We start from the raw sequence: 25,286 nt of genomic DNA on the forward strand, positions 1-25,286 counted from the left end.
CGAGGAGCGGCGGGCAGCCGGCAGGTAAGCGCTGCGCGGCCGCGCACACGGTGCTTTGCGGGGATCGCTCCGGCCCGGCCGGCTTCGGCACTCCGAGTCCGCGTCCCTGAGCGAGCGGAGGGGGCGGATGGATGGATGGATGGATGGATGGATGGAGGCCGCTGGAGGCGGCTGTGGAGCGGGAGTTATGAACTCGGAGCCGGGGCGGTTCCACCTCGCCGTGGCTCGGGGTAGTCTCAGAGTCGCCCAGGAGGGACAAAGTGGTTTTGAGAGGATCCCTGTCTGTCAGGAGCTCTCTCCCAGTCAGACAGTGCATGGGGCACTCCGTGGATAACAGCAGTTGGGGAGGGAAGATGCTTCCGTGCGTGTGTAGCGGCGCATCTTCGGCGCGTCGGAAGCGTTCTGACTGCGTGTGCTCGGGTGGGAAAAGTAAGGAAAGTTTTATTATTTATTATTTATATGCGCATCTTGGGAGGAAAAGTGGAGTTGCGACAGTTTCGGGTAGGCACACGCTGGGCTGCAGCTGAATGAGCGGCTGTGCTGAGAGGGGAGCTGCGTTTCAGGGGAGCCGGTGACGATCTCCCCTGGAGTGGCAGCACTGCAGTTGCAAGTGAAAGAAAGTTAACACGTCGGACAAAAGCTGGGGTTTACTTTTTTCCTTCTTCTTCTTTCCAAGTAATATGTGGCGGGTTTGAAACATCGTGTCTYTCTGATCCGTCTCAGCTGCTACCTGAGTCCCTGTTTATTTTTCAAAGCTCTTTAATGGAAGGGAGCCCCCTTGCAACCCCCCGTCCTCGGGTTTGCGTGTACCCGGCAGAAAGTTTCCATTGTTCAGGAAAGGGTTTGAAGCCTGTTTGCCAAAAAAGTGACAGGGGAATAAATGGACTTCGTGGAGGCTGGGGGTTGGGGGCATTACTTTCATACCCCTTTTGGTTAAAGCTATAAATCACACCGGGGGTTGGGTTTGTTTTCAAGAAAGTCCTAATAAAACACCAGATTCTTAGTGTAACTCGTTTGGCTCATTTTTCACAGCCAAAAGAATTGATTTATGGGGCAACATCGCAGGGACTTGGTCAGAGCAGATGAGGTCGGTGTGCGGAAGGCAGCGGACAGCTTGTGCTGGCCACAGAGGTGGGAGTGACAGAAGCGAAGTGTCCCCAGTTCTCTCTGGCTTAGTCTCAAGTGCATATTGGTGCTGTCACTTCGGGCACAGTGGATCCCGTGGGGGTGAGGAGCAACCTTGCTGGCTGCCTAAGTGGTCCCTGGGCTTCCACCTTCACCTTCGGCCCATAGCTGGGGTTGATGATGTGTTGAAGTGGTGCTAAACTCTTCCCGTGCTCGTAAGATACTTCTGCAAGTTAAAGCTTTGGGATGCTGCTGGAATCGTGGCGTGTGGCCTCCTCCAAGGTCACATGGAGGGAAATGTTCCTCCATGGATGACTGTGAGGTGAGCGGTGGGTTGGGATCTCCAGGTATCCCGTGGAGATCCTCAGRACAGGCTCTCTCACCTCTCAGTCAGCTTTCTCCAAAGCAAAGGTGTCACAGTCAGCCCCTCTGTGCTCCCTGGAAGTGGCATTCCTCCTGGAACCAGGAGGGTTCCTGTCAACCCCGACACCTGGCTATRTCTCCAAGAGTTGCCCCATCACTGTGAGCTGTTGGGAGCTCGTTTGGATGCAGACTGTGAGAGGAGAGAGAGTTTTTCCGTGCCTGTGGCTGTCCCACCATCACCCACGTGCGTGGGGAAACATGGAGCCGGTGCTGCTTCCCCAGCTCTGTGCCAAAGCCAGCGGCTCCGGGACCGTGAGGGCACCCGCTGCCTGTCCGACCTGGGGGGGAAAAGGTTGTGCAAAAGAAACTGTAAAGAATATAAACCTTCAGAGCCAAGTAAAAACACATTTTACTTTTTCAGTCTTTTTGAATTGAATGGTAAAAAGCAAATTCTTTCTCCTAGTCAAATGGGCCATGGGGTATTGGCTCATTACTGAGGGTTGTTGTTCGCTGGGCTTTGCATTTACAGTCTAAGGCCTTATTTTCCATAAAGGGGCTTGGAAGGATTTTTCCCCAGTGATCTAATTCTCCACACGGGGCTGTGAAGGCTATAACAGCTACTGCTTTGTGCCTATACTCAGCTACATAAAACACACATTGAAGGGAGGCATTCTCGAGGTATGTGTATGTTTGCTAATATGAATACTGGCTATTAGCGGAGGTGGAGGGGGTGCAGGTTTTAACATCTCCGCAGGGAGGTGTTCGGCTGTTGGCAGGAAGGAGGCAGATGGCGGGGCTGTTGCTGAATAGAAGCTAAACTAAAAACACCAGGGGCCTCATCTGGGCTGAGTTTCTCTTCTCTCCCGTTCTCGGGGCTGCTGGAGGAAGAACAATGTCAAATTTTCCCCCTCCCTCTTCTTTTTTTTTTTTTTTTTTTTTATGAATGAAAGTAGAGAGGCGAGGCAGGATTGAATGTGTATGTCATTCAGGGGCTATGACAGAGATGATTAGGGAGGTCAGTGAACTCCTTTGCAGCCTTGAGCATTCGGTCACTCTATTCAGCAGCCACAGAATAGACATCAATATAAAAAAGCCCGTCCAATTTGCATTAGTATTCAGATAAAGATATTACTTCGTACGATTTGTGAATGTCAAGTAATGCRGGCTGTTTTCTTAGAGAGTAGCCCAACTGAAACAGCAGCATTTCACTTTTAAAAACTTCTGATMACAGTTCTGTCTCCTGTAGCTGGCTTGTGTGTGTGTCTGCTTACGGTATATGTGAAAAAGGCAATTTCTGGGCTCTTTAGGATTTGTGTTGCACTAGTTAGCTGCTGAGGCTGTCTGAGTGCATTGAAAGAGTTGTATAGAGAGCTGCTAATGTTTGATCAGGTTTGTGCGGGAAGGGGMGGGGAGAGCTCTCCCAATCTGTCAGGAGCAAGAGCCGAAGTTTCCTTGTGCAAGGAGTGGAATTGTCACCCAGAGTTAATACTGCACAGGCAGTTTTTTAGCCAAAAGAACAAAACAAGGACTGTTATGGGATTTTGCTTAAGTTTAATGGGAGGGCATGTGCCAATTCCTGTGGCTTTTTTGCTTGGAAAGAAGSGGTGATGCGCTGGCTGAGGTGTTTTTCGTGCAGCTGATGGAAACTGGGCTCTCGTAGCCTTCCAGTATGAGCTCAGCACGGGGTCCAAGGTGTAGGAGACACTGATCTGTGTCACTTGGCTTTGCGTATCTGAGCGTTTCAAAGTTCATCCTGAAATTACGAGGGTGTTGAAGCGAGTGCCAAATGGCACTGCCTGTTCCTGGAGCTGGCCTTGGGGTTCATGCGTTCAAACCCTCCACAAAGTCTCTCATATATCGGTGGTGCTGCTTACTTTGTGCCCTGCACTAGAAATGTTTTTGGTGAGTGATAGTTTTGAGATTAAAAGTGGATCCATTTGTTCTCGTGAACAGCAGCAGCTAAAGAGCTAATAAAGTCTTTAATGTTGAGACTAGCATATTTTACTGCATGCAATAAGAATGATTAAATACAGCTTCTTTAAAAAAAATCTATTTCTTACCTTGCAAATAGTGAACCGGAAAGTCTGTTCAAGTGCAGGGATGGACTCAATGTATTCGATAGTAGCTGTATAACATGACGTCTTCTATGCAAACTGACAAGGGTCACTCCAATTAAATCTGAGGATTTTTTCTTTTAATTAAGACTTTATTAGCAACTGCTGAGTAGGGAATGTGATGAAAGTAAATCTGAAAATTGTGTAGCAAAGTGTTGATCTGCTAATTAAATCATGCAATTAAAGTAAGCCACTCTGAGTGGCATGTTAACTTTTACAACTCGCTCAAAAAAAAAAAAAAAAACCAATCCTCAGTGCTGTTTGAGAAACTCTACCTCTCCTGAAGCCTGACTGAACATGGGTTTTGAAATTAGGTGAACACTAAAGAAGTCTTGATTATGACATTCCCACTGTATGCAGACCCTTTCCATCCAGTGGGACCCAGTCTGCACAAAGCTGAAATTTTTCATAAAGCTGGAGGAGGGCTCCCCCCTGCCTCCCATAAAGCTGAGAAACAAAATCTTTTMTTTTAAAATACGTTCAATGATAGTGAACTTTGACATCCACCTACATACTTAGAAAGCTGTCCTTTCTGAATACTTACTGTGTACATTAGAGATCTTAAAAGACAGGGAATCAGCCTGGTTTCTGAGCAGCTAATAAAATTATCAGTTTATAAAAGCGTTGGATCAAGGTGTTTCTGACAGTGATCTATCACTGGCATGCAGAGCTGTGACTKAAAACATTTGCTGAACCTTAATTTTAGCTGAGGTTAGGGCATGGCCTGCTGGTGGCTTTTTCTGGTTGGTCACTGAAGTGTGTAGGATTCAGTGCAGGATCCTGAGCGTGAGCCATCGACTTCATGGAGAAGTGGCTGTGTTGTCCTCATAGTTTAGCTTTTGGCCATTTTTACTAAATTTAAAGGTAAACCCATCAGGGATAGAACAAATTCAGATATGTCTACTGAAATTCCTTCCCCAGTTTTTCCCAGCTCTGCTGAACCTGATACACAGAGAAACAATGAATCTGTTTTTTAAAATTTTGTTTCCCTGTTTAAATACATTTCTGTCTTCTCACTCACGTGCTACATGCTCGTAACTTCTCATATGTCCTGACAGTTTGTCTGACTGTGCATACCCGATTCTTCTTTTTTTTTTCTTTTTTATTTTTTTTTTACCCTTATAAAACACTCCAGCTTTGAAATTGCCTGCTGACTCCAAGCCATTCAAAAGAGTGGTTTGATGTAGCTGTTTCAGTGTTTTTCATCTCATTTAATCTCTTTTTATAGTGATTAGTGATAAACTTGATTCTACATGTAGCACACTGTATGCCAGAGAGGGTGATGGCTGGTAAAAGTTTGCCTTACACTGGGTTTTTTGCAGCCAGTGGGACTCTGGTTCAGCACAGCCACTCATGGTATGTGGCAGCAGGCAGCCCAGACTATAGGAAGGGTAAATCTGAAAGCCCCTCTATGCAAATGCCCAGCTAAAACCATGTCTGAAGATGCAAACAATGCTGAAAACACCTTAAAATACTTTGCTACACCCTGAGTTTTGTTCCATGGCCTCCTACATAGCTTATCAGTTCAGCTGTTTCCCCTGCTTTGGCTGTTTATCTAGTGATCTTGTTAAAAAAAAAAAAAAATCTCTGAAGTAAAGCTGACTCCCCCAGTGCCCCCTTTCTCATATTCTAACAGCTTAGGTTGCCAAGTGCCACAGATATGATTTAAAGCTCTGTATGTGTGAAGAAGGGCTTTTATTCCTGCAGTGAATGCTGTGTTCTTGGTATGCTTACCCCTAAAGTATCTGCTCCTTGGCTTGAATGACCAGGAAGTTTCTGTAGTATCAAAAACAAACAAGAACTGTGAGATACGGGCTGAGTAAAACCTTTAGTAAACTTAGTAGTTAAAATGTGAAAGGTAATCAGATGTAAACCTGCCCTATTATTCTGATAGGCTATCGGGGTTTTGCATTGAGGTAAATAGGAACTAGCTAGGAGGTGGTTAATTTTTTTATTTTTTTTCGTGCAGTGACACTCAGGTTACTCAATGTAGCAARGCTATTTTTGAAGAATAGCAACACAGTTACTGGAGAAATTTTTTTCTTACTTAACTGCTTCAGTTTCAGATGTATTAATCTAAAACAGAGGCGGTATTTATTGCAGAGGTGGAGGTAGGTCTGGTGTGCTGGCCTTGCTTTCTGAAATCCAGAGAGCAAGGGAAGATAATGAGTTGGTTAAATAAAAAGGTTATATTAAAACTTGGAAGTAGATCTCTTTATCACGCAGAGCTGTATGCAAAACAATTGCCGTGTGCTTACACGTTTAGCATCTGTGAGATTCTGGGGCGGTGCCATTTCTGCAGGTTGCGAGGGGTTAAAGGAATTAATGACTCAAGTGAGAAGGGTTCCAAGTTTTCGGGTGAGGAAAGGACGCAGCCCAGGATGGCTCTGGGAGCAGGCACAGCTCCTCAGGCTGCCCCGTGTGCCAAAAGCTCTTCCCTGGGGATGTCACAGCCCCAGGACCCCACCCTGGGTGTTTGTGGCAGGACAGCCAGGGGCTGCGCTCTGAGATGCTGCTCAGCCTGCAAGTGTCACGCTGATACTTTTCCCCCCTCATTTCCTTTTCACCCAAGGAGCCAAGATGTTCCTTGAGTATGAGGCTTTTAAAGGAAAACATTACCAGGCAATGATGGTGCTCCACCAGCCAGAAACCTCCWGAGGTGGCTTCCCAGCTGCTGCTGTTTCATAACTGATGAAAGTGTTTGTCACTTTATCTTCATTTAAAACTTTAGCCCTGGAAAATGTTTTGTAGTAGTACCTTGATTGCACCAAACTACCAAGGAATCTCACAAAATTATTTCAGGTGATGTAGTTAAATCAGTAAAGCTTTGGAGAGCAGTGATTGCTGAGTTATAAGGATTGCACTGGTATCCAGATGTAATGGATTTTAAGCATTTTGGAGTTGACCTGGGGTGAGTTGGGTGTAGGGGAGTCAGCAGAAGAGCTGGGTATTGCTTGGATGCCGAGCCTTGTGGTGGTGATGTGGAGCGTGGGTGGRTTCTCACCGATGCCAGGAGGGAGGAGGGATGTAAAGGAACAGGAAAGGAGGGGAGSACCTGACTGTCAGAGAGCTCCAAGGAGGGGGCTGAGCATCTCTGAGGCTCCTCTCACAAGAGGCAGGTGGCCCCTGGCTCGGTGAAAACGGGTTCAGGCATGGTCCTTGTAGCAGGACCGTGTTCCAGGAGCCACTTGTCCCCTGTGCTGCTGGTGGTGGCTCTGCAGTGAGGATTTACCGGGGGTTTGTGGCAGAGGAGAGCATTGGAGCCATGGAGGTGTTTCTGTTCCCCGGGTAATGGCATCACCCTGTGCTGACAGCTCATCCCCTCCTGCTATTCCCCCCTGGGGAAGGTAAAATACTCGTCTGTGAAGGCTTTTCTTCRGAGGAAAAAGGAGCTCCGGGAGATGTCCCTGGATCCAAATGATGCGGCCAGCCTTTCTCAACCTTGTGCTTTCCCTGTCAGAAWACTGAAAAGCTCCCAAGAGTTGGATTTTTAATTTTATTTTGATGCTTGACAGAGCTTGTAAAGATCCTTCATAGSAAATTTGGCTCCCGGTCCGGAGGGTCATTGCTTTCTTTAGGGGTTTTGCCATTCTCCGCTGCTTGCAGTCCTGTAAAAATAATAATGAGGTCCTGATCTTGCGCCTATTGAATCCTAGGCAAAAAAAAGCCCATTGATTTCCAAGAGAGCAGGCTGAAGCCCTTCACAGATCGTGGTGGGAGCAGCTATTTAGCATAAGCAGGGATTGTTTGAGAAGTTTTCTAATGACCCAAACATTTTAACAAGCAGAGGAAACTCTGGCGAGTAAAAAGGCTCCYATTTAGGGGGTGGGGATCCCTGGAGCCGGCTTTCGGTGACCTCCCGTTCCTCCCTGACCGGCTGTGGCACAGCCCTGCCCTCCCCATCGCGCTTTCTGTAGCTCCAGCTTTGCTGGGAGCCCAAAGGCGAGTGTGGTGTGCGGTGATGGCCACCCCGGCTCCCCCGGGTTGTGAGTTCTGCGTGGAGCTGGCCACTGTCCCCTCATGTCCCCTCATGTCCCCTCACGTCCCCTCACGTCCCCTCCTCGCTGCCATGGTATCGGTGTCGTGAGCTGCGAGCAGCACAAGGCGCAGGGAAAGTGTTCATGATCCCCCGCGGGTCCGAGCCCCGGGACCCGGACAGGAGCCGTGGAGGAGCTTCCCTCATTTCCTGGGCAGGCAGGGAACAGGAAGAAGTTTCCCCACAGGATTTATTCTTTTTTTGTTCTTTTTTTATTATTATTATTTTTAAAGAACCCCGCTTTCATGTGCACGACTCAAGTACAAGCAATTCCCTCCCAGCAAAATACTTCAGCGGCTTTTTGGAGACTGTAGGGCCTGAACGAACTGGTGATTTCATTTTTGTTATTTTTTTTTTTTTAACTTCTCACAGTAGATTCCCCCAGGAAAGCATTTTGTTTCTAGCCAGTAGCAGGATCTGTGTAAGATTAGCACCAAGATGTGCCTTGGGAGGTGGGGGTATTGCAGCTAAAAAAAAGTGAAGAGGAAAAACCAATTGCAGTGAGAAGGTTAAGGAGTTCTGAGTGTGCCCTGACAATTAGCATGTTCAAGTGAAGAGAAATCCTCCATGAGCCTGTCTTTAATTAAAAGAATGATTGGAATTAGGCACAGTACCATCTCTCCTGTTCAGTATCATGAGTATCTACGAATAAAGCRTTTTTGAGGAGGGAGAAAAACACCAGATTTTAATCTTCCTTTGGTAGCCGATATGTCTGCCTTTTGCAAGGGCATATTTCTCCCTGTCTTGGAGTAYCCAGGCTTGTTGACAGTAAACAACTGTCACTTGGCAGTTTATGAAAGAAGAATGTTTAAGAAAACATGTCCAGTTCAAATAGTTATGGTAATAGGCTGGGGATTCATGCAGACGTGAGAGGATCTGGTAAATGGAGGTACATAAATTAGCCGGTATTTAGAGCCATAGAATCATGGAAYGGTTTGGTTTGGATGGGACCTTAAATATCACCTTGTTCCACCCCCTACTATTCACTGTGTAAGAAAAGAGCTGAATGCAGTTGGGGTAAAAAAAAATAAAAATACTTTTCATTTTTACAGTCAGTGTGTTATGCATGAATTCACAGCTTTCTGTGAAAGCATTATTTTTTTTTTTTTTCCGAAGAGAATTCAGAAAGCTTCTTTCTTCCAGCATGTGGTGGGTGGGGCCCAGTGGTCCCCCTGAGTGGCCCAAGTGCTGTCCCGTGCTCCACAGGCAGCATTTGGACCTTGCAGGGGTGATCGCAWGGGGAGGCTGCAAGGAAACTTTGCCTCCTAATTTGTGAATTGATTAATTACAGAAAGGAAGGGGTGTGGTGGGGGGAAAGCAAGAAGCAGCAGATGGTGTCCTCTCTGCATCCCTGCCCAAAGTTGCTACAAATCCATCACCCACCTTCTTTGGAGTGAAGCCCTGGTGGATGCAGTGAGTGATGAGCAAGCGCAGAGCGTTTGTTACAGCTCAGCCCAAAGTCATCAGTGTCAAAGCATGAGTGRGGGCCTGGTGTCAGGCACTTGAAATCTGTAATCAAGCACAAAAAAAATACATTCCAGGCTTTCCAGGCTCCTGGTTCCTCCAGCTTGGGAAGAAGGGTGTAAATRGCTACTGGGGGTTACTGGCATTAGCCTTGAAGATGCTGGGTAAAACCGCCCTCCAGCACACCGTTGCTATCCTGGGACATCCTATAGACAGAAAGAGTCTAAAATTTAAACTGTGGAGTTTAAATACAGAGTACTGGGTTACAGATACTTTTTTTCAGCCTTGCATATCTCAGAGAGGAGTGTCTTGACAGCAGCACCTTCCCTTGCTCTTTTTCCAGTTCGGGCAGAGAGCTGGAGGAGCAAATGGGAACTCTCAGACTTTTGACAAAAGGGTCACAATCAATTCTCTTTTGCCCAGTGGTTCAATTAGTAGTGCCATGATTTGAACTGTGAGGCAAAGGGAACCCAAACACGARCCCTCCTACCTCAGAAATGCCCAGTAAAAAAGGAAAATAACTCCTGTAAAGTTTTTCAAGAGTTGYACTGGGGCTCCAACCTGTGAATTGTTTAGTGAAGGAATGAGATTTTTGCCTCATTTTTCTGTGTAGGMATGCTAACATTGTGGGATTTGGGAAGGCAAAGGGCTTCTGCATCACAAAAGTCCCCAAAATGAAGGGGAGGTGGCAGAGGGGACAGCAGTGGTTCTCCTTTGCCCTGTCCCCTCAGTGTAGGGACAWAAAGGGGCAGGTTTGTAACCACTGCTGTGGTCACTGCCTCATCCTGGGTCTGGTGACCCCACAMAATGCAAACCCTTCTTGAGAGGAGTCACCTATGTGCTCTGAGCAAGGTCAGCTTGTGGCTGGGATGTGTAAGATCTTTCAGAAAGGGGCCCAAAACCTCCTCAGGTGCTTTCAAAATACATGTGAATGTTTGGAGTAGAGGTTTTGTCCCCCTCTGTCCCTCTTCCCAGTGCATGGCAAATGAAGTGCAGACAAGAGGTGCAGTCTTTGCAGGAGTAACTTCATCCCGTGCTTGAGCCCAGCAGTTTGGGGCATGAGAAGGAGCAGCTGGAGGGGTGCCATAGGTRTCCCAGGGCAGGCAGGAAGAAAAGATGACCCTGGATTAGCCACCCACCCCTGGGAAGGGGCAGAATGCTGTTTGCAGCTCTTGTCCCATTTGTGGGTTGTACACTGAGGGAGGTTGTCCAACTTCATGTGTTCACCAGCAGTACAAAGTGGTGCCTCCCCCCACCCAAGGGAGCATGGCAAGAGCTTGGCTTTGGTGCCTGACTTTCAGACAAATCCACTCTTTGATGGCTGCTGGGCTCAGTTTTTATCATCTGTATCTTCCACCTGCCAGACAGAAGTGATTGTTTTCTTCCTGCTGCACTGACCATCCTTGCTGTCATAACAACATCCATCTAATTCTTAGATGCTCAACTTGCAGAGAGAAGAATTTGTAAGTATTTCTGGTAGGGAAAGGAAGGGAAAAGCTGGGAAAAACAGAGTCTGAAGGATGGGGAAGGTATCCCAAAGTGGCTGTGGAAGGGCCCTGGTTCGTGCAGGTAGGACCCACCACGCTGTCTTGCAGGAAGGTATAAATAGCCCTCTGCAGAGGGTCTGCATTTCCTTACAGCAGAGCCAAAATATCTTTGCATAGAGATATCTAACCTGCTTCTGACATTTCTGGCTCCTAGCACAGTGCAGGTTGTASAAGATGATTATTTGGGGGCACTAAAACTGCTTGGAGGTGGTGGGAACCGAGACACGCATGACTTCCTTGAACTCTCTCTTAATTTGTAAAGTGGAGTCCGAACCCCGCTGTAATAGATACGGTTACAGGAGACCATTAAAAGGTCCCTGCTGGTGAACCTGATGCCCTGGTGCTGCTGCTGGAAATGATAAACCTCTGCATTCAGGTTGGATGGTATGCGATGCCCTGTGTGTATGTGTGGATGCATGGAAGCCAGCAAGTCCTGCTAATTTAGGGATTGTTTTCCAAGCCTGTTTTCTATAACCCTGCAGACTTAATACAAATAAAGAGCTGRCAAAGTTTCCTGTGAGAAGCGCAGAACAAACGCTAAGCGTGGGATTTGAACGCAGAAAGGTGAAAACACAAATGTATACATGAGCAGCAAGTCAAACAAGCTGAAAAAATATTGTAGGGTTGATTTAACAGAGCAGTGAACTCAGAGCTGTCTACTCCCTTTAGCAGCCTTCTTTAGAAAGGAGGAATAAAAGAGTTTTTGATATTACTTTTCTTTGCATCTCTCCTAACTCTTTCTAATAATGCTGAAGGATAAGACTGCAGTTTAGCAAGAGGACCAAGTGTTGCATCTTTGGTCAGAGGTGTTTTCTAAATAACAGAATCTTCGTTTGTCATTCACGACATTAAAGTGGATCAGACTTCCTGAAAGGAGATTACTGTTAAATTTCTCCAACTGGGGTACCTGGCACCTAAATCTGGCTTGAGACTGAAATAACAAGCTTGGTTTTGAAAGATGCTTAGCCAGGTCAGGCTCTGCATTTAAATCGCTTAAGCACTCTYAGAATCTGGCTATTCATTTTGATGCATAGATATGGATTTCTGGGCTTAATCACTGACCTTTGCATTTCAAATGTTTGACCTTTGTTTTCGTTACTAGGTATGCAGACAGAGAGGCCCCCAAATTTTTATTATTTTTCCCTTTTACACAGCTGAAAAGACTTGGAAGTTCTGCGTCCTATTACTKAGAAATAGGGATCTTTGAAAAATAGCATTTTACTTTACTCAAGGGAAACATGCAAAAGGGGGAATATTTTCTCATTTTCATTCACGTGAACATGATCTGTCATATATCTAAAACCCACAATCAGTTGGAAAAAAACCCACCCAAACTACCCTAAACCTTTGCCCTCTCTTAATCCCTGTACAAGAGGGTTTTTTTTTTTAAGATGTGCTCCCCCCCTCCCCAAAATAAAGGCAATTGATAGGCTCATAAACAAATACCAAACATTAAGTCCTAATCTCCATATAGAGGAGCCTGACCCTTTTTATGGAGAGAGAGGGTAGAGGGAGGAAATGGGGCCAGGAGTTTGAGGTTTAATGCTTATTAAAGTTTTAGTGGGTGGGAAAATGCAATCAATAAATTTTGTTTAATGCCTCAAAACCGGTGTTAGTTTTCACTAGCTACACTGGAGAGTAGTTTTCATTCTGAAACTAGGACACTCGTAGTTGGAATGACAATTAATGTGGAGTGAATATGGTCCCAGTTGGAAGCCGATTTTTTGAATAGCATGAGAACTCCCCCCACCTCCCTGCCTTGGCTCCAAAGTGGGGTAGCTTCCGTTTTTAATTAGCAAACCCGGCAAAATTTAGCTCATTGTGTCTTTCTGCTCCTTTGGCCCAGTGGATAGCYTGGATTTCTCCATCTTGCTGTCTTGAGGCTGTTCTTTTTTTATTTTTTTTTCTTCAGTCTTGGTGCTGGAAGGAAAGGAGGGCTTCAGGATACTTAGGATTAAAGTCATTGTTTGGGGGTATTTGCAGCCAGCTGCCTGCATTAAATGAAGATTAGAGSAGTGCACATTAAAAGTGCAAGGGAAATGCAGGGGACCTGGGATTTGGGAGCTGCATAGCTGTGAACCGAAGGGGAAAGGYTGGGGCTTTATGGCAAATTTTTTCTGATGCCATGTGATCTTAAAGCCCACTTCAGAAAGCRTCACAAGTACCAGAAAGGCAGCACAAGTAGCTTCCAGGGCAAAGCTGGCTTGGGAATTGGGAAGGGAGCAGGAGCATTTGCATCCCTTAAAAAGTTCCTCTGAGGTAAACCTCAGCTTTTGGTCCTGGTGAACACTTSTTGAAAATTCATCTGCAAGAGCATTTGAAAGGTGGTGAAGGTTTGATAGAATTGACCAAGAAGATGAAAGCCCACCCTGGAGGTCGAAACTCCAGCAGTAATGATTTTTTTGAAGGATTTTTAGGAAGGAAATGAAGTTACAGCGAAACAGACCAGGAAGAAATAACTCAGAAGAGTTGTTCAGCAACATGTGCTTATTCTTTTAAGTAGTTACAACAAAGTTTAAAAATACTCCCAAAAACACATCTGCTCTCCTTTCCCTGTGCTTTGTGGGCAGTCAGTTGTGTAAGCTGTGTCCTTGTTGTAAACTTTGCAGATTGTTTKGGGTGTGCCCCCCACAAAACCCCTCCAGGTAACCTGGCCCAGAGGGAGGAGGGATGCTGTAGTGCCCTGATGCTGCAGAGCACAGATCTGCTCAGTCCCTCCACAGTCCAGCAGCACCGAGTTCTGCTCCAGTGGAGTCTGGGGCAAGCTTTGTCCAGCCCWTTGGGATGCTGGGAAACATCAGTTTCCATAGCTGCCACCTTGGCTTCCAAAGTGTTCCTGGTAGTTGCTTGCTTGCWGCAGCCATGAGGGTTTTTTGGACTTCCTGAGGCGTGTAGAGCAGGAATGTAAAACATCAGCTGCTTTGTGGTGGGATCTGTYTGTCAGCATCGAGCTGGGATGCCCCTGCTGTGCTGAGCAAAAGCTGAGGCCAAGTTGGCCACCGTTCTTTGGAGGCAGCAAGAGGCAGACACCAAAAGGATGACAACAGGAGAGGGTGACTCCTGTGCTCCCCCAGGATCAGCCCAGCCCTGTCCCATCGCTCTGCCATCCGCAGGGAGAGGTCTGGGCTGACCACGCTTGGCCACTGCGCTTGGGAGAGGTGGTCAGTGAGACTGTGGGCAACAGTGAGACTGTGGGCAACAGTGAGACTGTGGGCAACAGTGAGACTGTGGGCAACCAGCTGCAGGGATGGGCTCACGGGGCCCGGCTGGGACTGATGTCAACCCCACTGTGAGCGTGGTACAGCTCATCGCTGCCCTCCTGGAGGAAAGCACAAACACTGGCACCAGGGAGAGCCGGAGCCATCTGCCTGGGCATCCTTGAGCAGGAGCCAGGAGCTGTCATAGCCTGGGGCCCTCAGCATCCCTGTGCTGCCCCCATCCGCTGCTCCCCATCTTTGGGGACCACTGCTGGAGACATTTCAAATCAGTTCTTTTATTTCTGTTAAAAGAATGAAGTGCAGAACTCTGTGCTAGCTGGATATGTGTGAGTGGTGGTTGCCTCTCTGTTTTGAGTGGGGAACCAAGTGATTTTACAAAACCTGGCCAGATTTCATGGAAAACTCCCCATCTCTGCCTGTTCCTTTAAGCCAGCAAGCCCCAGCTGAAGGCTGTCCTTGGGCTCTGGGCTCTCAGCAGCAACCAAAGCTTTGTGCCCCTTGCAGGGGTTTGCATTCCCATCTTTTTGCATTCTCTTACCCCTGTAGCCAGGAGGGTTCTTTGATTGGTTTTCTGGCAGATTTGTTTGTCCCACTCAGGACTTCCAAGAGTCAGAGGGAAATCCTCCTGGCCAAAGTGTTTTTGTAACTGTTTTAGCTTTGTGATGATTTATTTCTTTAAACTCTTGGTGCCTGAATTGGGTGATCTAAGAAAACAGTCCATTAAAAGGAGGATACTGTAGAGTCCTGATGAATCCTGTTTTCTACTTGGCCGATGGAACAGAAAGCTAATTGCCAGTAGTAAATCCATTCAAAGGAGGGCTGGAGGGAGGGAGAAAAGCTAATATTCCTTCTTGAATGCCATTTAATCTCTGAAACCTTTCATGCAGATGTAAATTAGGATTTGCACAACAGAGTCAACAGTTGCTCCTCAGATAAGGCAGATTTGCAACATCTGCTTTTTCCATTCTGGAAGCTCTTCCAGAGTCCTGTAGGGGATAGCCAAGCTAAACAGTAGAGATTTCTTTTATTGCTTTCCATAATCTCTTGTTTATAAAGAAAGCTGCATATGACAGAACTAAACCTGGTTATTGTTCTGCTAATTCTCTAGSAAAAAAAGTTTGCTTTTCTCTAAAACAGATCTAAGAAAAACCCCCACAGGGCAATAACACAGTCCAGTTACTTGTTAATGTCTTTGGAAGAAAAGTTGTATGGTAACAATTGCATAGGCCACTGCAGTGGAAATACAGTRTAAAGAGTCTACTTTGCAGCATTATTATTGTTGTTGTTGTTGTTATTACGAAAGCTGTTTTAAGCTTTTCCAGAAGAATTGCCTCGTCCCAAGCAAAAACGTGCAATATAGGAAAGATAAAGTGGTATCTTTGAGTGACCTGGTTTAGGGGGAGGTGTCCTTACCCATGGCAGGGGGGTTGGAATGAGGTATTATTTAAGTTCCCTTCCAGCACAAACCATTCTGTGGTTCTATGATTCTGTGCAATATTGGAGCCAAATCATTTTCAGACATGTTTTTCTAAAGACATATTTTTATATCACAGTTTGGACTTCTGCAGATGCAGGTATTTTATTTTTGCAGTATTTTATTTCTGGGTGTGAGCCCCACTGAGCAGGGGAGATAACCCAGCAAAACACTGCTTTGGGAGGTGATAGTGCCTCAGCAAAGCATCCTGTGCTGCTGGGATTGCCAGAGYAAGCCCCTTCTTCCCAGGATGGCTGATGCTGGGCAGTGTGGTGCAAGAGGGGTCTTGACCTCAGAAGGGGAGAAGAAGGGGGGAAGAGACAAGACAAAATATATTATACTTTTTTATTTTGTAAATAAAATAGAATGGAAAGTGTATAATAKACACAAAATACTTTATATAATATTGTGCATGCGCTTAATAGATTACATTTTGCTGGTGAGGTGCTTTTGGGGTGGCAGGGCCATAGTTGCACAGGGATGTTCCACCTCTGGCACCTTCATGGCTGTGCAGAAAGGAGGGGARGCTGTGCCTTGCATAAAGCACTGCCAAGACATATATATATTTATGTACCCCATCAGCTTCCTGCAGAACAGTGAGGGTATGCACAGACTGCACCCTCCCCCAGCCTTATCTGCCCTGGGAAGGCAGGTTCCTGGGTAAATGGGTGATCCCAAGATCTTATCATGCCCCTCACTCAGTGGGGCTGCAGGGTTTGGTGGTTTTCAGTATTCCCTCGGGGCTCATCTGCCTTTCTGGGAGGAGGCAGAGGGAATGGGGATGTGGCACAGTTCTGTGCATGGCGTGGTTCTCATGGGGAGGTGACACTGGGGCCACTTATCACTTTCCCTGGCTACATTTTAGATTTAGATGGGTTCTAAATTAACAATTTTTTGGCAAGAGAAGTGTTTTATTTCCCTTCTGGGAAGCTTGCTCTTCCTAGTGCAGAAGTCCCAATGTGAGGTGGGGAAGTGACTCCATCCCAGGAATGGCCACACAGGTATTGTGAAAAACCCCTGAATGTCATTCACTGGGTGCTGTGAGCTGCTGCTAATACAGGTAGAACACTTATTTAGAATAAACCTGGGCTAAATAGACATTTCACAGTGCTGGTCTGAGCTGAGATAGTGTACATTCTCTTTGCCATCGTGGCTGTGTTCATCMCACCAATGCTGGAGATTTCCAGACGCCTCCAGCACTTATTCACCAGCTGGGACTGTGATCCCCCTGGGAATGGGATAACAAACTCAACAGGAGAAAGCTCTGGCATGGCTGTTGCTCTGTGATCCTATAATGTWTCCTGTCACGGTGGATTTGGTGCAGTAAAATACGTAGAACAAGAAACAATTTCAGATTAACCTGAGGAGAGGAATGYGTGGAGCGCTGCTGTCTCTGTGCTTGTTAACATGCCAAAAACAGTTTGTCCAGCTTGGAAAGGGGGAGATATGATCTGCTTAGAAATGAGCCTGGTCCTTTCCAGCACTGGGCTGTGAAGCAATCCTGGAAAACCTCTCTGGGATTGCCAGGGTGTTCAGGGTCGGGTGAGGAATCTCTTGCTGATAATACTGAGTTCCAGTGTGGTTTGGGTCGTGTGGTGCCTGTTCCCTGCTGCAAGATGCTTACTGGAGGAATGATGAGGATTGGGGATGCATGCACCCCACCAGAGCAGCTCCTCAGGAGACTCCTGATGTTTGAAAAAGTAGGATGGTGGCAAGTTGTTCCAGGGGAAAAAAATCACAGGTGAAGAGAAMTAAATTTTCTAGAGACAGAGCCCAGCATCCTGTGAGATGACATGGGGTTCTCTCACCCCTCACTGTGGGCCTCTGCTGCCCAGGAGCATCTGGAAATAGTCCCTGACACCCAGGAGGGCACCAGGCAGACTCTAGGTTGGCTTGGATTTTTTGGGGGCCACAAGCAGACCAGGAATAGCCCACCCCCCCCTCCACCTCTTCCTTTCGTGCCTGAATAACAAATAACTGCATGCGTTAAAACCAAAATAAAACATTTCCAGGCTCAGCCAGAAAGGACTATTGATGTCTAAGAGGAGCAGACAGCTGATGGAAATACTGACACACTTAAGCACTTGGAGCTGTGAACCACACAGAAAGTGAATTATCGCTGGGATGAGCCAAGCAGCCAAGGAGATGAAGTATCTTATCCTTATAAGTGAATACACACAAAAACGTTTCAGCGTTGCTGGGCCGACTGCTCCTCATTGTGGAAGGTGTTTCCCAGCCAATTGCTGCCTTTTTGCTCCTCTGARCAGCTTAAAAATGGCCTCATTGTCTGTAGTGTGTTTGCTGTGAGCAGTGATGATGCTGCAAGWGCTGATCTCCATCAGGATTGTCTCTTGGTGATTCTCAAGTCATTACTGCTTTGGCTAAACTAGTAATTAGTTGAATTTTAGTCATACCTTGGGAGCCCACAACCCAGATTGCTTCTTTTTCTTGAAAAACCCGTTAAARCTGGAAATGTGTTAATCCCTGCTCTGCTGGCAAGTGGCAGAGTGGGCTCCTGTAACCCCTGCAAGAGTCAGCTCCCTGGTAATTTATACCTGAGTGTGTGGTTTAACACAGCCTGCAGCTCAGCTCCACACTGCAGCTCACCTCAAGGGGATGGAGGAGAGAATGGGAAGAGTAAAAGTGAGGGAACTTGTGGCTTGAAATAAAGTTTCTTAAGAGCAGCAAAAACTGCACACATGAGCAAAAAAGAATGAAGAATTCATTCTCCCCTTCCAAGGGCAGGTGTTCAGCCATCCCCAGGACAGCCGGGCTCTGTCACACGTAGCGGTGACCCGGGCAGACCAAAGATCCCCCCTTCCTCCTTCTCCCAGCTTTATGCACTGAGCATGATGTCATATGGCCTGGAATATCCTGGGGTCATTTGGGGTCAGCTGTCCTGGCTGTGTCCCCTCCCATTTCTTTATGGCCGCAGAGGGGACAGCTTAATGTCTCCGTCATGTCTTGGTGTCTCTGGTTGAAAAGGTGCTGGAAACACCAGGCATTTGCAGCTGGAAGGCAGGAAGGAGAGGCTGGATTCTGGCCACMCTGGGAGAGATGTGAGTTTTGGTTCCCTGCTTTAAACCCCTGCTGTTTTAAGCAGAGAAGTGAGTGAGACTGTCTCTGTTTTCAGATTTATCTTTGTACTTGAAAGCTATAYAAGGAATGAGAGTAAAAATTGGTTCTCCGAGGTCACAGCTGGGCAAAGCACTTAAAAGCAGTTGGGTGCCCATTTAAATACTTTGTGAAGGTCTCCAGTTTGGTTCCTGTTTACTTTTTAAGCCATAAACGTATAAATAAAAATCTGAGAAACAGTTTATAGAAGTGAAATTACGACCATTGGTAGCATTGTCCTTTTAATTCACCACTACATCTTTCCAGATATTATTCCCAGTCAGTAGGAATAAAATCACTAGAACCAAACTTTGCATCATAATGTCTGCTGGAGACTGACTGGAGAGACTAAGGGTAGAGGTGCTAAAATAAAGTTGTCAGAAACAAGAGATGCTGCTTCATTCCACAGAAGAAGCTTGAGACCCCAGTCCATCTGCTAGTTCTACTTTCCTCTTCATTCCAGCGTTCCCTGTATACATTTTATGAAAATTCTTTGTTGCTTTGTCATTAATCCAGGTTCATTATGGTTTTGAAAAAAGAGTTATTTCCTTTTAAATGACTAACCAGTACAGTTTGGCCTGTGCTTAGTCTGGGCTTGTTCCTGTTCAGTAGGTTTATAATATAAAAGCCAAAATATACAAGTCTTGATCATTTRGCAAACAGCTTTGGTAGAACCATGTTTTGTGTGGAGGGAGGGGCTGTACAGTTGTGTGGGGTTTCTTTTCCAGAAGATTAAATTAGCAAGAGGTTCCATCAGAGTCAATAAAGTTAGATCAGTCTTGCAAGTGCNAGAGTCAATAAAGTTAGATCAGTCTTGCAAGTGCAAAGCTGTACTCAATGCTTTTTAATTTGAAGCAAAAGGCGGTACCAGTGATAAAAAATCCTCATGGTATAGAAGAAGAAAAAGACTTGAATAGTTAAACCAGAATATTTCTCAACTGTATTTTCCAAAAAAATATATCCTGGGAAGAGACCGTGGGTGCACCCTCAAATGTTGCAATGAGTGCTGGTCTGATAGCAAGGAGATGCTGGATGGAGCTCAGCCTTCTTTTCTGATTTACTGAAAGTATATGCTTTCAGGGAAAATTCTTACTGAAACGGGGAAAAACCCAACACCCTAAACCTTTGACTGCATGAACACCACAACRTTCTGGCCAAACCATAAAATATTTGAGTTGGAATTTCTGCCAGGGTATGAGAGGAAAGGTTCTTTGTAACCCCAAAGAGTCTGGGTTTTGCCTCCTGTGAGACAATACCTCCCATGAAATACCACCTTTACAGCCTCCCAGAATCCTTTCTTTTTACTCTGCAAGGCTATTGACTGCAACATTTTTATGTTTTAAATCTTTCTATTTATACAAGAATAAAAACATGCGTGACAAGAAGAGAAAAGCAGTAAGTTTTTCTCTTAGAGCCTGCTCCAGCTCTTTCACCTCCAGGGAAGAGAGCAGCCTGGAGCCAGTGCTACATCCTCAGGTATTTGGAGCTGCTGTACTTGCAYTGGTTTCACAGTGAAGTCATAATCTATGAATATGTCTTTGGTTGTGCACTTTTAGTGCACAGAGAATAACTTCAGCAGGGAGCTAGTGGTGTTTTCATTTATTTTAGCTATTCCAGCCTGCATCTTCTCTCCAGCCTTCYACCTGTTTTCTTCAGTCCATAGGCACTGCCTTTGGCTCATCTAGAGTCCCTTGGTAAATTTGGTTTATCCCCAGTCCTGCTCCTTTTATCCTGTCCTTGCTGGGTCTCGTAGGGTTTGTGGACAGACTCACAGGCATAAACGAGTGGAGGTCCAGAGACTGAGCTGTGAGCTTGTCAGCACWCAGTTATTTCTGCCAGATCACCCCTCACCCACAGCACTGGGTTTGCAATGTCCCTTCTAAAGATCTGTGCTGTTTTTTGTGATGTACAYGGTGGGGTGGCCATGATTTGGTGGCAGGGTCAAAGCCATCCTTGTAGATCAGCCAGAGACCTGATGGTCTTTGCACAGACGGGGAAATTCCGGACATTTGAAAGCATCAGTAGAGTAAATATGAGATATGTTTCTATTTTAAACACCTTTTCTGTCTCTGACACCTGCTCTTATTTATTARTCTCCATTTCTTTCTCCCTTTGCAGAATACTTGAGGAGCGAGACCGCCTTTCTGGAAGAGTTGGTGTTTGGAAATGGAGATACCATTGAACTTTCCTGTAACACCCAAGGCTCTTCYGTGTCTGTTTTCTGGTTTAAAGATGGTATTGGAATTGCACCTACCAACAGAACTCATATTGGACAAAAACTGTTGAAGATAATCAATGTGTCATATGATGACTCGGGGCTGTACAGTTGCAAGCCAAGGCATTCCAACGAGGTCCTGGGAAACTTTACAGTCAGAGTCACAGGTACGTGCAGAAATACAGCTGTTTCAGAGATTTATTTTTTTTTTATTTTTTTATTTTTGACTTGTGCCCTTTCACATGTCAGCACAAAGGGTGATTTGTGATGTTTGTCCATCCTGGGAAGGTCTATACCTCCTTGGTACCTCCTGACAGTGATTAGACCAAACAATCCAATGGAAGAACGTCCACGTGTTTATATCAAATGTTGAAGTTTGATGCTAAAACTGAGAGATACTTGGAAAGGGTGCTAGTCTGATTAAACCCCGAATCCCCTGTAACACTCAGATGCAGGGCTATGTGTGCCTTTGAAGTCTGTGAGGAACTCACACTGTGAGTGACTGAACTGTGGCTCAGGGAGGTTAAATCATGTTTGCCATTTTGTGTGAAGAATCAGTGGCAAAATGGCATGTAAAATCTTTAAGTTCTGGAAAACTGCTTCTCTGTCATAGAGATGTGTGTTCTCTGAAAAATTTCTCCATCACATTTATCACAAATTTCTAGTGTGTTTTAGAGGTAGCCTATCTGTAAACTCTATGTATCCCAAATATGTGCTTTATCRAAGTTACTTATTGGGGTTCATACATTGCAAATGAGTGCTGTGTTATCCAAGCACATGCTGTCATTTGCTTGGCCGTATTTTTCATCAAGAGGATGGTAGAACAGAACAGCTACAAGCTGTCCAAGCCTGGATCACTAAACACAGAGTGCCAGAAAAATCTGTTGTTTCCAGATAGCTAACCACCAATACGAAGGTCACCTTCACAATTTCAGACTGATGCATTGGTAGATGGATACTCATCACTGTGAGCAGACAGAAAACCTCCTGATCACACAGATTAAAAGCCTGAATTTTCAGGAGAATTAGCCCCTTGTGGKTCTCAGGTATTGAAAACTTTCCTTTGCCCTTGTGCTGTTGGAGCTTTTTCAAGAATCCTTGAATAGCAGGTCCTGCCTCCAAAAGTTGAGTTCCCTCAAAAAGTAAGAGTCTCTGTCTGMAAACCAAACACAGAGATGTTTGTGACTGTGAATCACATCCACTTCATAAAGAGTCTTCTTTTACCAGCAATAGGATTTTGTGTGAGGGAAAACCATCGTTGAGAATAAAAGCTCGTTTCAGCAAGCCTTTGGCAACATCTGCTTTTTATTGAACGTTWCTGGAGATTGCTGTGAATGCTTCAAGGTCATATCAATTAAATGGTTAAAGAAGTATTTGGCCCTTGAAAGGCTTTCTTTAACTAGGTACGATTATTGGAACTATCCAACGAACTGCAGGTTGTTAGAAATGTTACTCKCTTTTTTCCCTAAGTGACATGAAAATGCTTTTGAGTTCAAGGGGCAGCAGGGAGGCAGGAGAGAGCAGCTGGTTACACGCTCAAATGAAACAGCTGCCAGCCCCAAAAGTTCGTAAAGTGAGAAATTGTTTTTAATAGTGGAAGGACTGATAATCCTCTGCTTTTAAAAAGTTTAAGCCCCTGTATTTTTCCTCTTCACTAATAATAGCTAATAACAGCTTAAGAACTAGCGAGTAACCTGAACCTGCTTTCTGACAACATTATGAGTCTTTGATTCTATTAGCCCACTGTCATTACCACCAAAGTGCTGGTAATGTGGGAGCCTCCTTTTTAGCTGTCAGCAGCACTCGTTTTAAACTTTGAAGCCCTGCTTTGTGTGGCAATAGTAGTGCCTCTCATACACTCAGATATTTCTTCATAATTAGTATTGATTGCTCAGTGTGGCACTGTAGAGATTGTGATCGGGGATTTGTGCTTTGGGTCCCCAATTCTTAAAGATAGTGCCAGCAGTTAGCTCAGGTGTCTGGTGTTTATGTGGATATCTGATGTTTGGGGCTGGAGTTGTTCTCTGTGTTAAACTGGTTTAAAGCTGTGCTATCAAACTGGAATGGCTCTGATCTGTGTTCTTTAACGAGCAAAACCAGGCTGGGTGTGTTTGGAATAGCTGATCCACACCTAAGTTCCCATTTTGRGAGATGCTTCCAGGTCCTGGGGGCATATCAGGCTTTCCCTACACAGAGCTTTGAGATTTGAGTCTGCAACAAACTGAGTGTTCTGCAGCGACTCTCACTGTGCACAGGGAGATGTTTGATGCTGGAARCAGAGCAAGGAGATGCTGGAGCTGGCAGTCAAGGGCTGAGAACCAGGCAGATAAATAGCAGGGCTTGATCTCTTTAAAATGCCTCCCTTGACAGACAAGGGCTTGAGTGTTTTGCTGGTTTACAAAAAGAAACATACTGTCCCCTTAAAACCTGAGCACTTGGAAAGGATCACAAGTAGAGGCTGCATGCCCAAACTGATATCCAACCCTGCTGGCAGAAGCTCCATTTCTGCAACCATTTCATGCACAGAGCAGCCTTTGGATTTGGTGGCTGAGCAGCACCCCCGTGATGGGCATGGGCTGCAGGCTGGTACCAGCAAACAGAGCTTTCAAAACATCCAAGGCTGAGCATTACAGAACAGATGACTGAACAAATTAAGCCCCTTTCCATTCATAATTAAAGCCCTTTTGAGCAGTTCTTGCTGGTGCCAATACTCATCAGCTTCTGCAAAGGATTACTTTTTTAGTAAATTATAAACAAATAGCTAATAATTTTTAGTCACCTTTTGAAAAAGGTGTAACCTGTATGGAGAGTAGCTGCAAACATGGGATATTTAGTCTTAAAATCTAAGCTKCACTTCTCATCTTAAAAACAAGCAAGGTCAAGACTTCCCTCAACATTGTGAAAACATTTTTGAATTAGTTTCTCTGGTCATGATGGATTCATTGGAAGGCAGAAGTGTTAATAGTCACGTGTTAATGTATGGGTAACCAAATCTGAGAGTGCAGAGCTGAYGATGTGCTGGTTTCTCTGTCGGTGCTGGTGGGGATTTGGCTCGGTTTCTGCCTTCGCCAGGACTTGAGCAAACCTGCTGGATCAGCCAAAACACCTAAACATTGACTTCTCTTTCAGCAAGCCCCATGGCATTTCCCTAGTTCTGCTGCCAGCAGGACYTCAACTGTGGATTTGCTGTTAGATACGTGCCTAAAGTCGTCCTTGAGGCTTTGCCAAAGCGAAGGTGCAAAGCACGATGAGCCCCTGCAGTCTGAGGCAGGGAGATGGCTCCTGTGGTAGTTGCTTCTGTGRATGGTGAATATGTCTGGAAGCCCCTCCAGATTCAGCAGAGAAGTTGTATTTGTTGYTACCTTTCCTTCTTTTTCCCTCCTTTTATCCATTTTTACCTCCACTGTGCTGGTCAGAGAATGGTAGAACATCCAAGTGCATCTTGAAATAAGGATGTTCTGCCTGGCTTGATCTAAAGCAGTGCTTTACATTTCTGGCCACACGTTGAACAGTYATAATGTTTCCTATTTTCTAGTGTTTAAGGCCAAGTTCTTTTACCACTGTCTCTGCTGGGTTGRTAGCATTTTGCCTTTATTTAAAAGAGAAATTCCTGGAGATTACATAAAGTCAGTGATGCTAAATCTTCCARACGCTGAACTGTACTAAAGTAAACYGTGTAAACTAAATCAAACACTAAGCTGCTATTTGATAATGGGATTTAYATTTACAGTAGTCACTTGTTGGGGGGAAGAGGAACTGAGCCTGCCTTGTGGACAGCTTGGAGAAGGTGAAATGTTAGACCTTATTAAAAGAAACAGTTCAGGATGTTTTGGAGAGATACAGATGGAAAATTCYCACCTGTTTACCTGTATTGAGTTACAGCCTGAGATGCCTTTGTGGGAGGAGTATAACTAAAGGGAGCTGGTTCATGAGGTAGCCATCAAAATGTGCAAGATGTTCAAAARTTTTGGTCTTACAGGTTAAAAAAGGGGTTAATGAAGGGAGACGTGGCAGGGGCATATTGAGTTAAAAGRAAAATGCAGGGAAAGGGAATTAGAAATGCTGAGCTGTAGTTTTGAGGCACTGTAAAATAAAAAGTTTTCTCAGTGAATGCTAGAGGGGGAAAATAAATAGCCAGAAAGCTTGTTCTGCAAAAGGAAACTTTCTGGTTTGGAATTTCTTTTGTATTTATGAGGAAAAGAGCATTCACACAGGGAGAAGTATTTGACATTGGACCCCATTTTCAGAGCACCAGCAAACTCACAACAGCTCTTCCCAGTTCAGAAAGCTCCTGCCCAGTTGTGCCAGGCCCAGCAGCATCAGAGGGATGGGCTGGTGGAGCTGCAGGGAAGGGTGACCCATCACCATCACTTGGATGTGTCCCCTTGCTGGAGCCCATGATACCAACAGCCTCGTCCAGCGTGGTGTCCCCACATCCCATCCTCCTTCTGCTTCACTTCTTTCTCTGTCTCTTTCCAGATTCCCCTTCGTCAGGTGATGATGAAGATGAYGATGAYGAGTCAGAAGATACAGGTAATTCATTTTTCTGGGATACAGAGGCCTTTTCTTTCAGGAAGCTGTGGCTCCCAGGCAGTGCAGCTCATCTGGGTGTTCAC

The 25,286-nt window shown here is 45.6% G+C and overlaps 1 protein-coding gene across 1 annotated transcript in view; it reads left to right on the forward strand.

Moving 5' to 3' along the window:
- FGFR3 (fibroblast growth factor receptor 3) overlaps positions 1-25,286 on the forward strand; it is a 55,679-nt gene that overhangs the window by 1,571 nt on the left and 28,822 nt on the right. The window contains exons 2-4 of the mRNA XM_057374053.1: positions 5-24; positions 20,574-20,837; positions 25,150-25,203. Of these exons, the coding sequence (XP_057230036.1) occupies positions 5-24; positions 20,574-20,837; positions 25,150-25,203 (338 nt within the window). The remainder of the gene's footprint in view (positions 1-4; positions 25-20,573; positions 20,838-25,149; positions 25,204-25,286) is intronic.

The sequence above is a fragment of the Malurus melanocephalus genome, unplaced genomic scaffold (assembly GCF_030028575.1).
Source record: "Malurus melanocephalus ecotype Western Australia unplaced genomic scaffold, MMel_1.1 scaffold_214, whole genome shotgun sequence".
In the NCBI taxonomy this organism is placed as follows: domain Eukaryota; kingdom Metazoa; phylum Chordata; class Aves; order Passeriformes; family Maluridae; genus Malurus; species Malurus melanocephalus.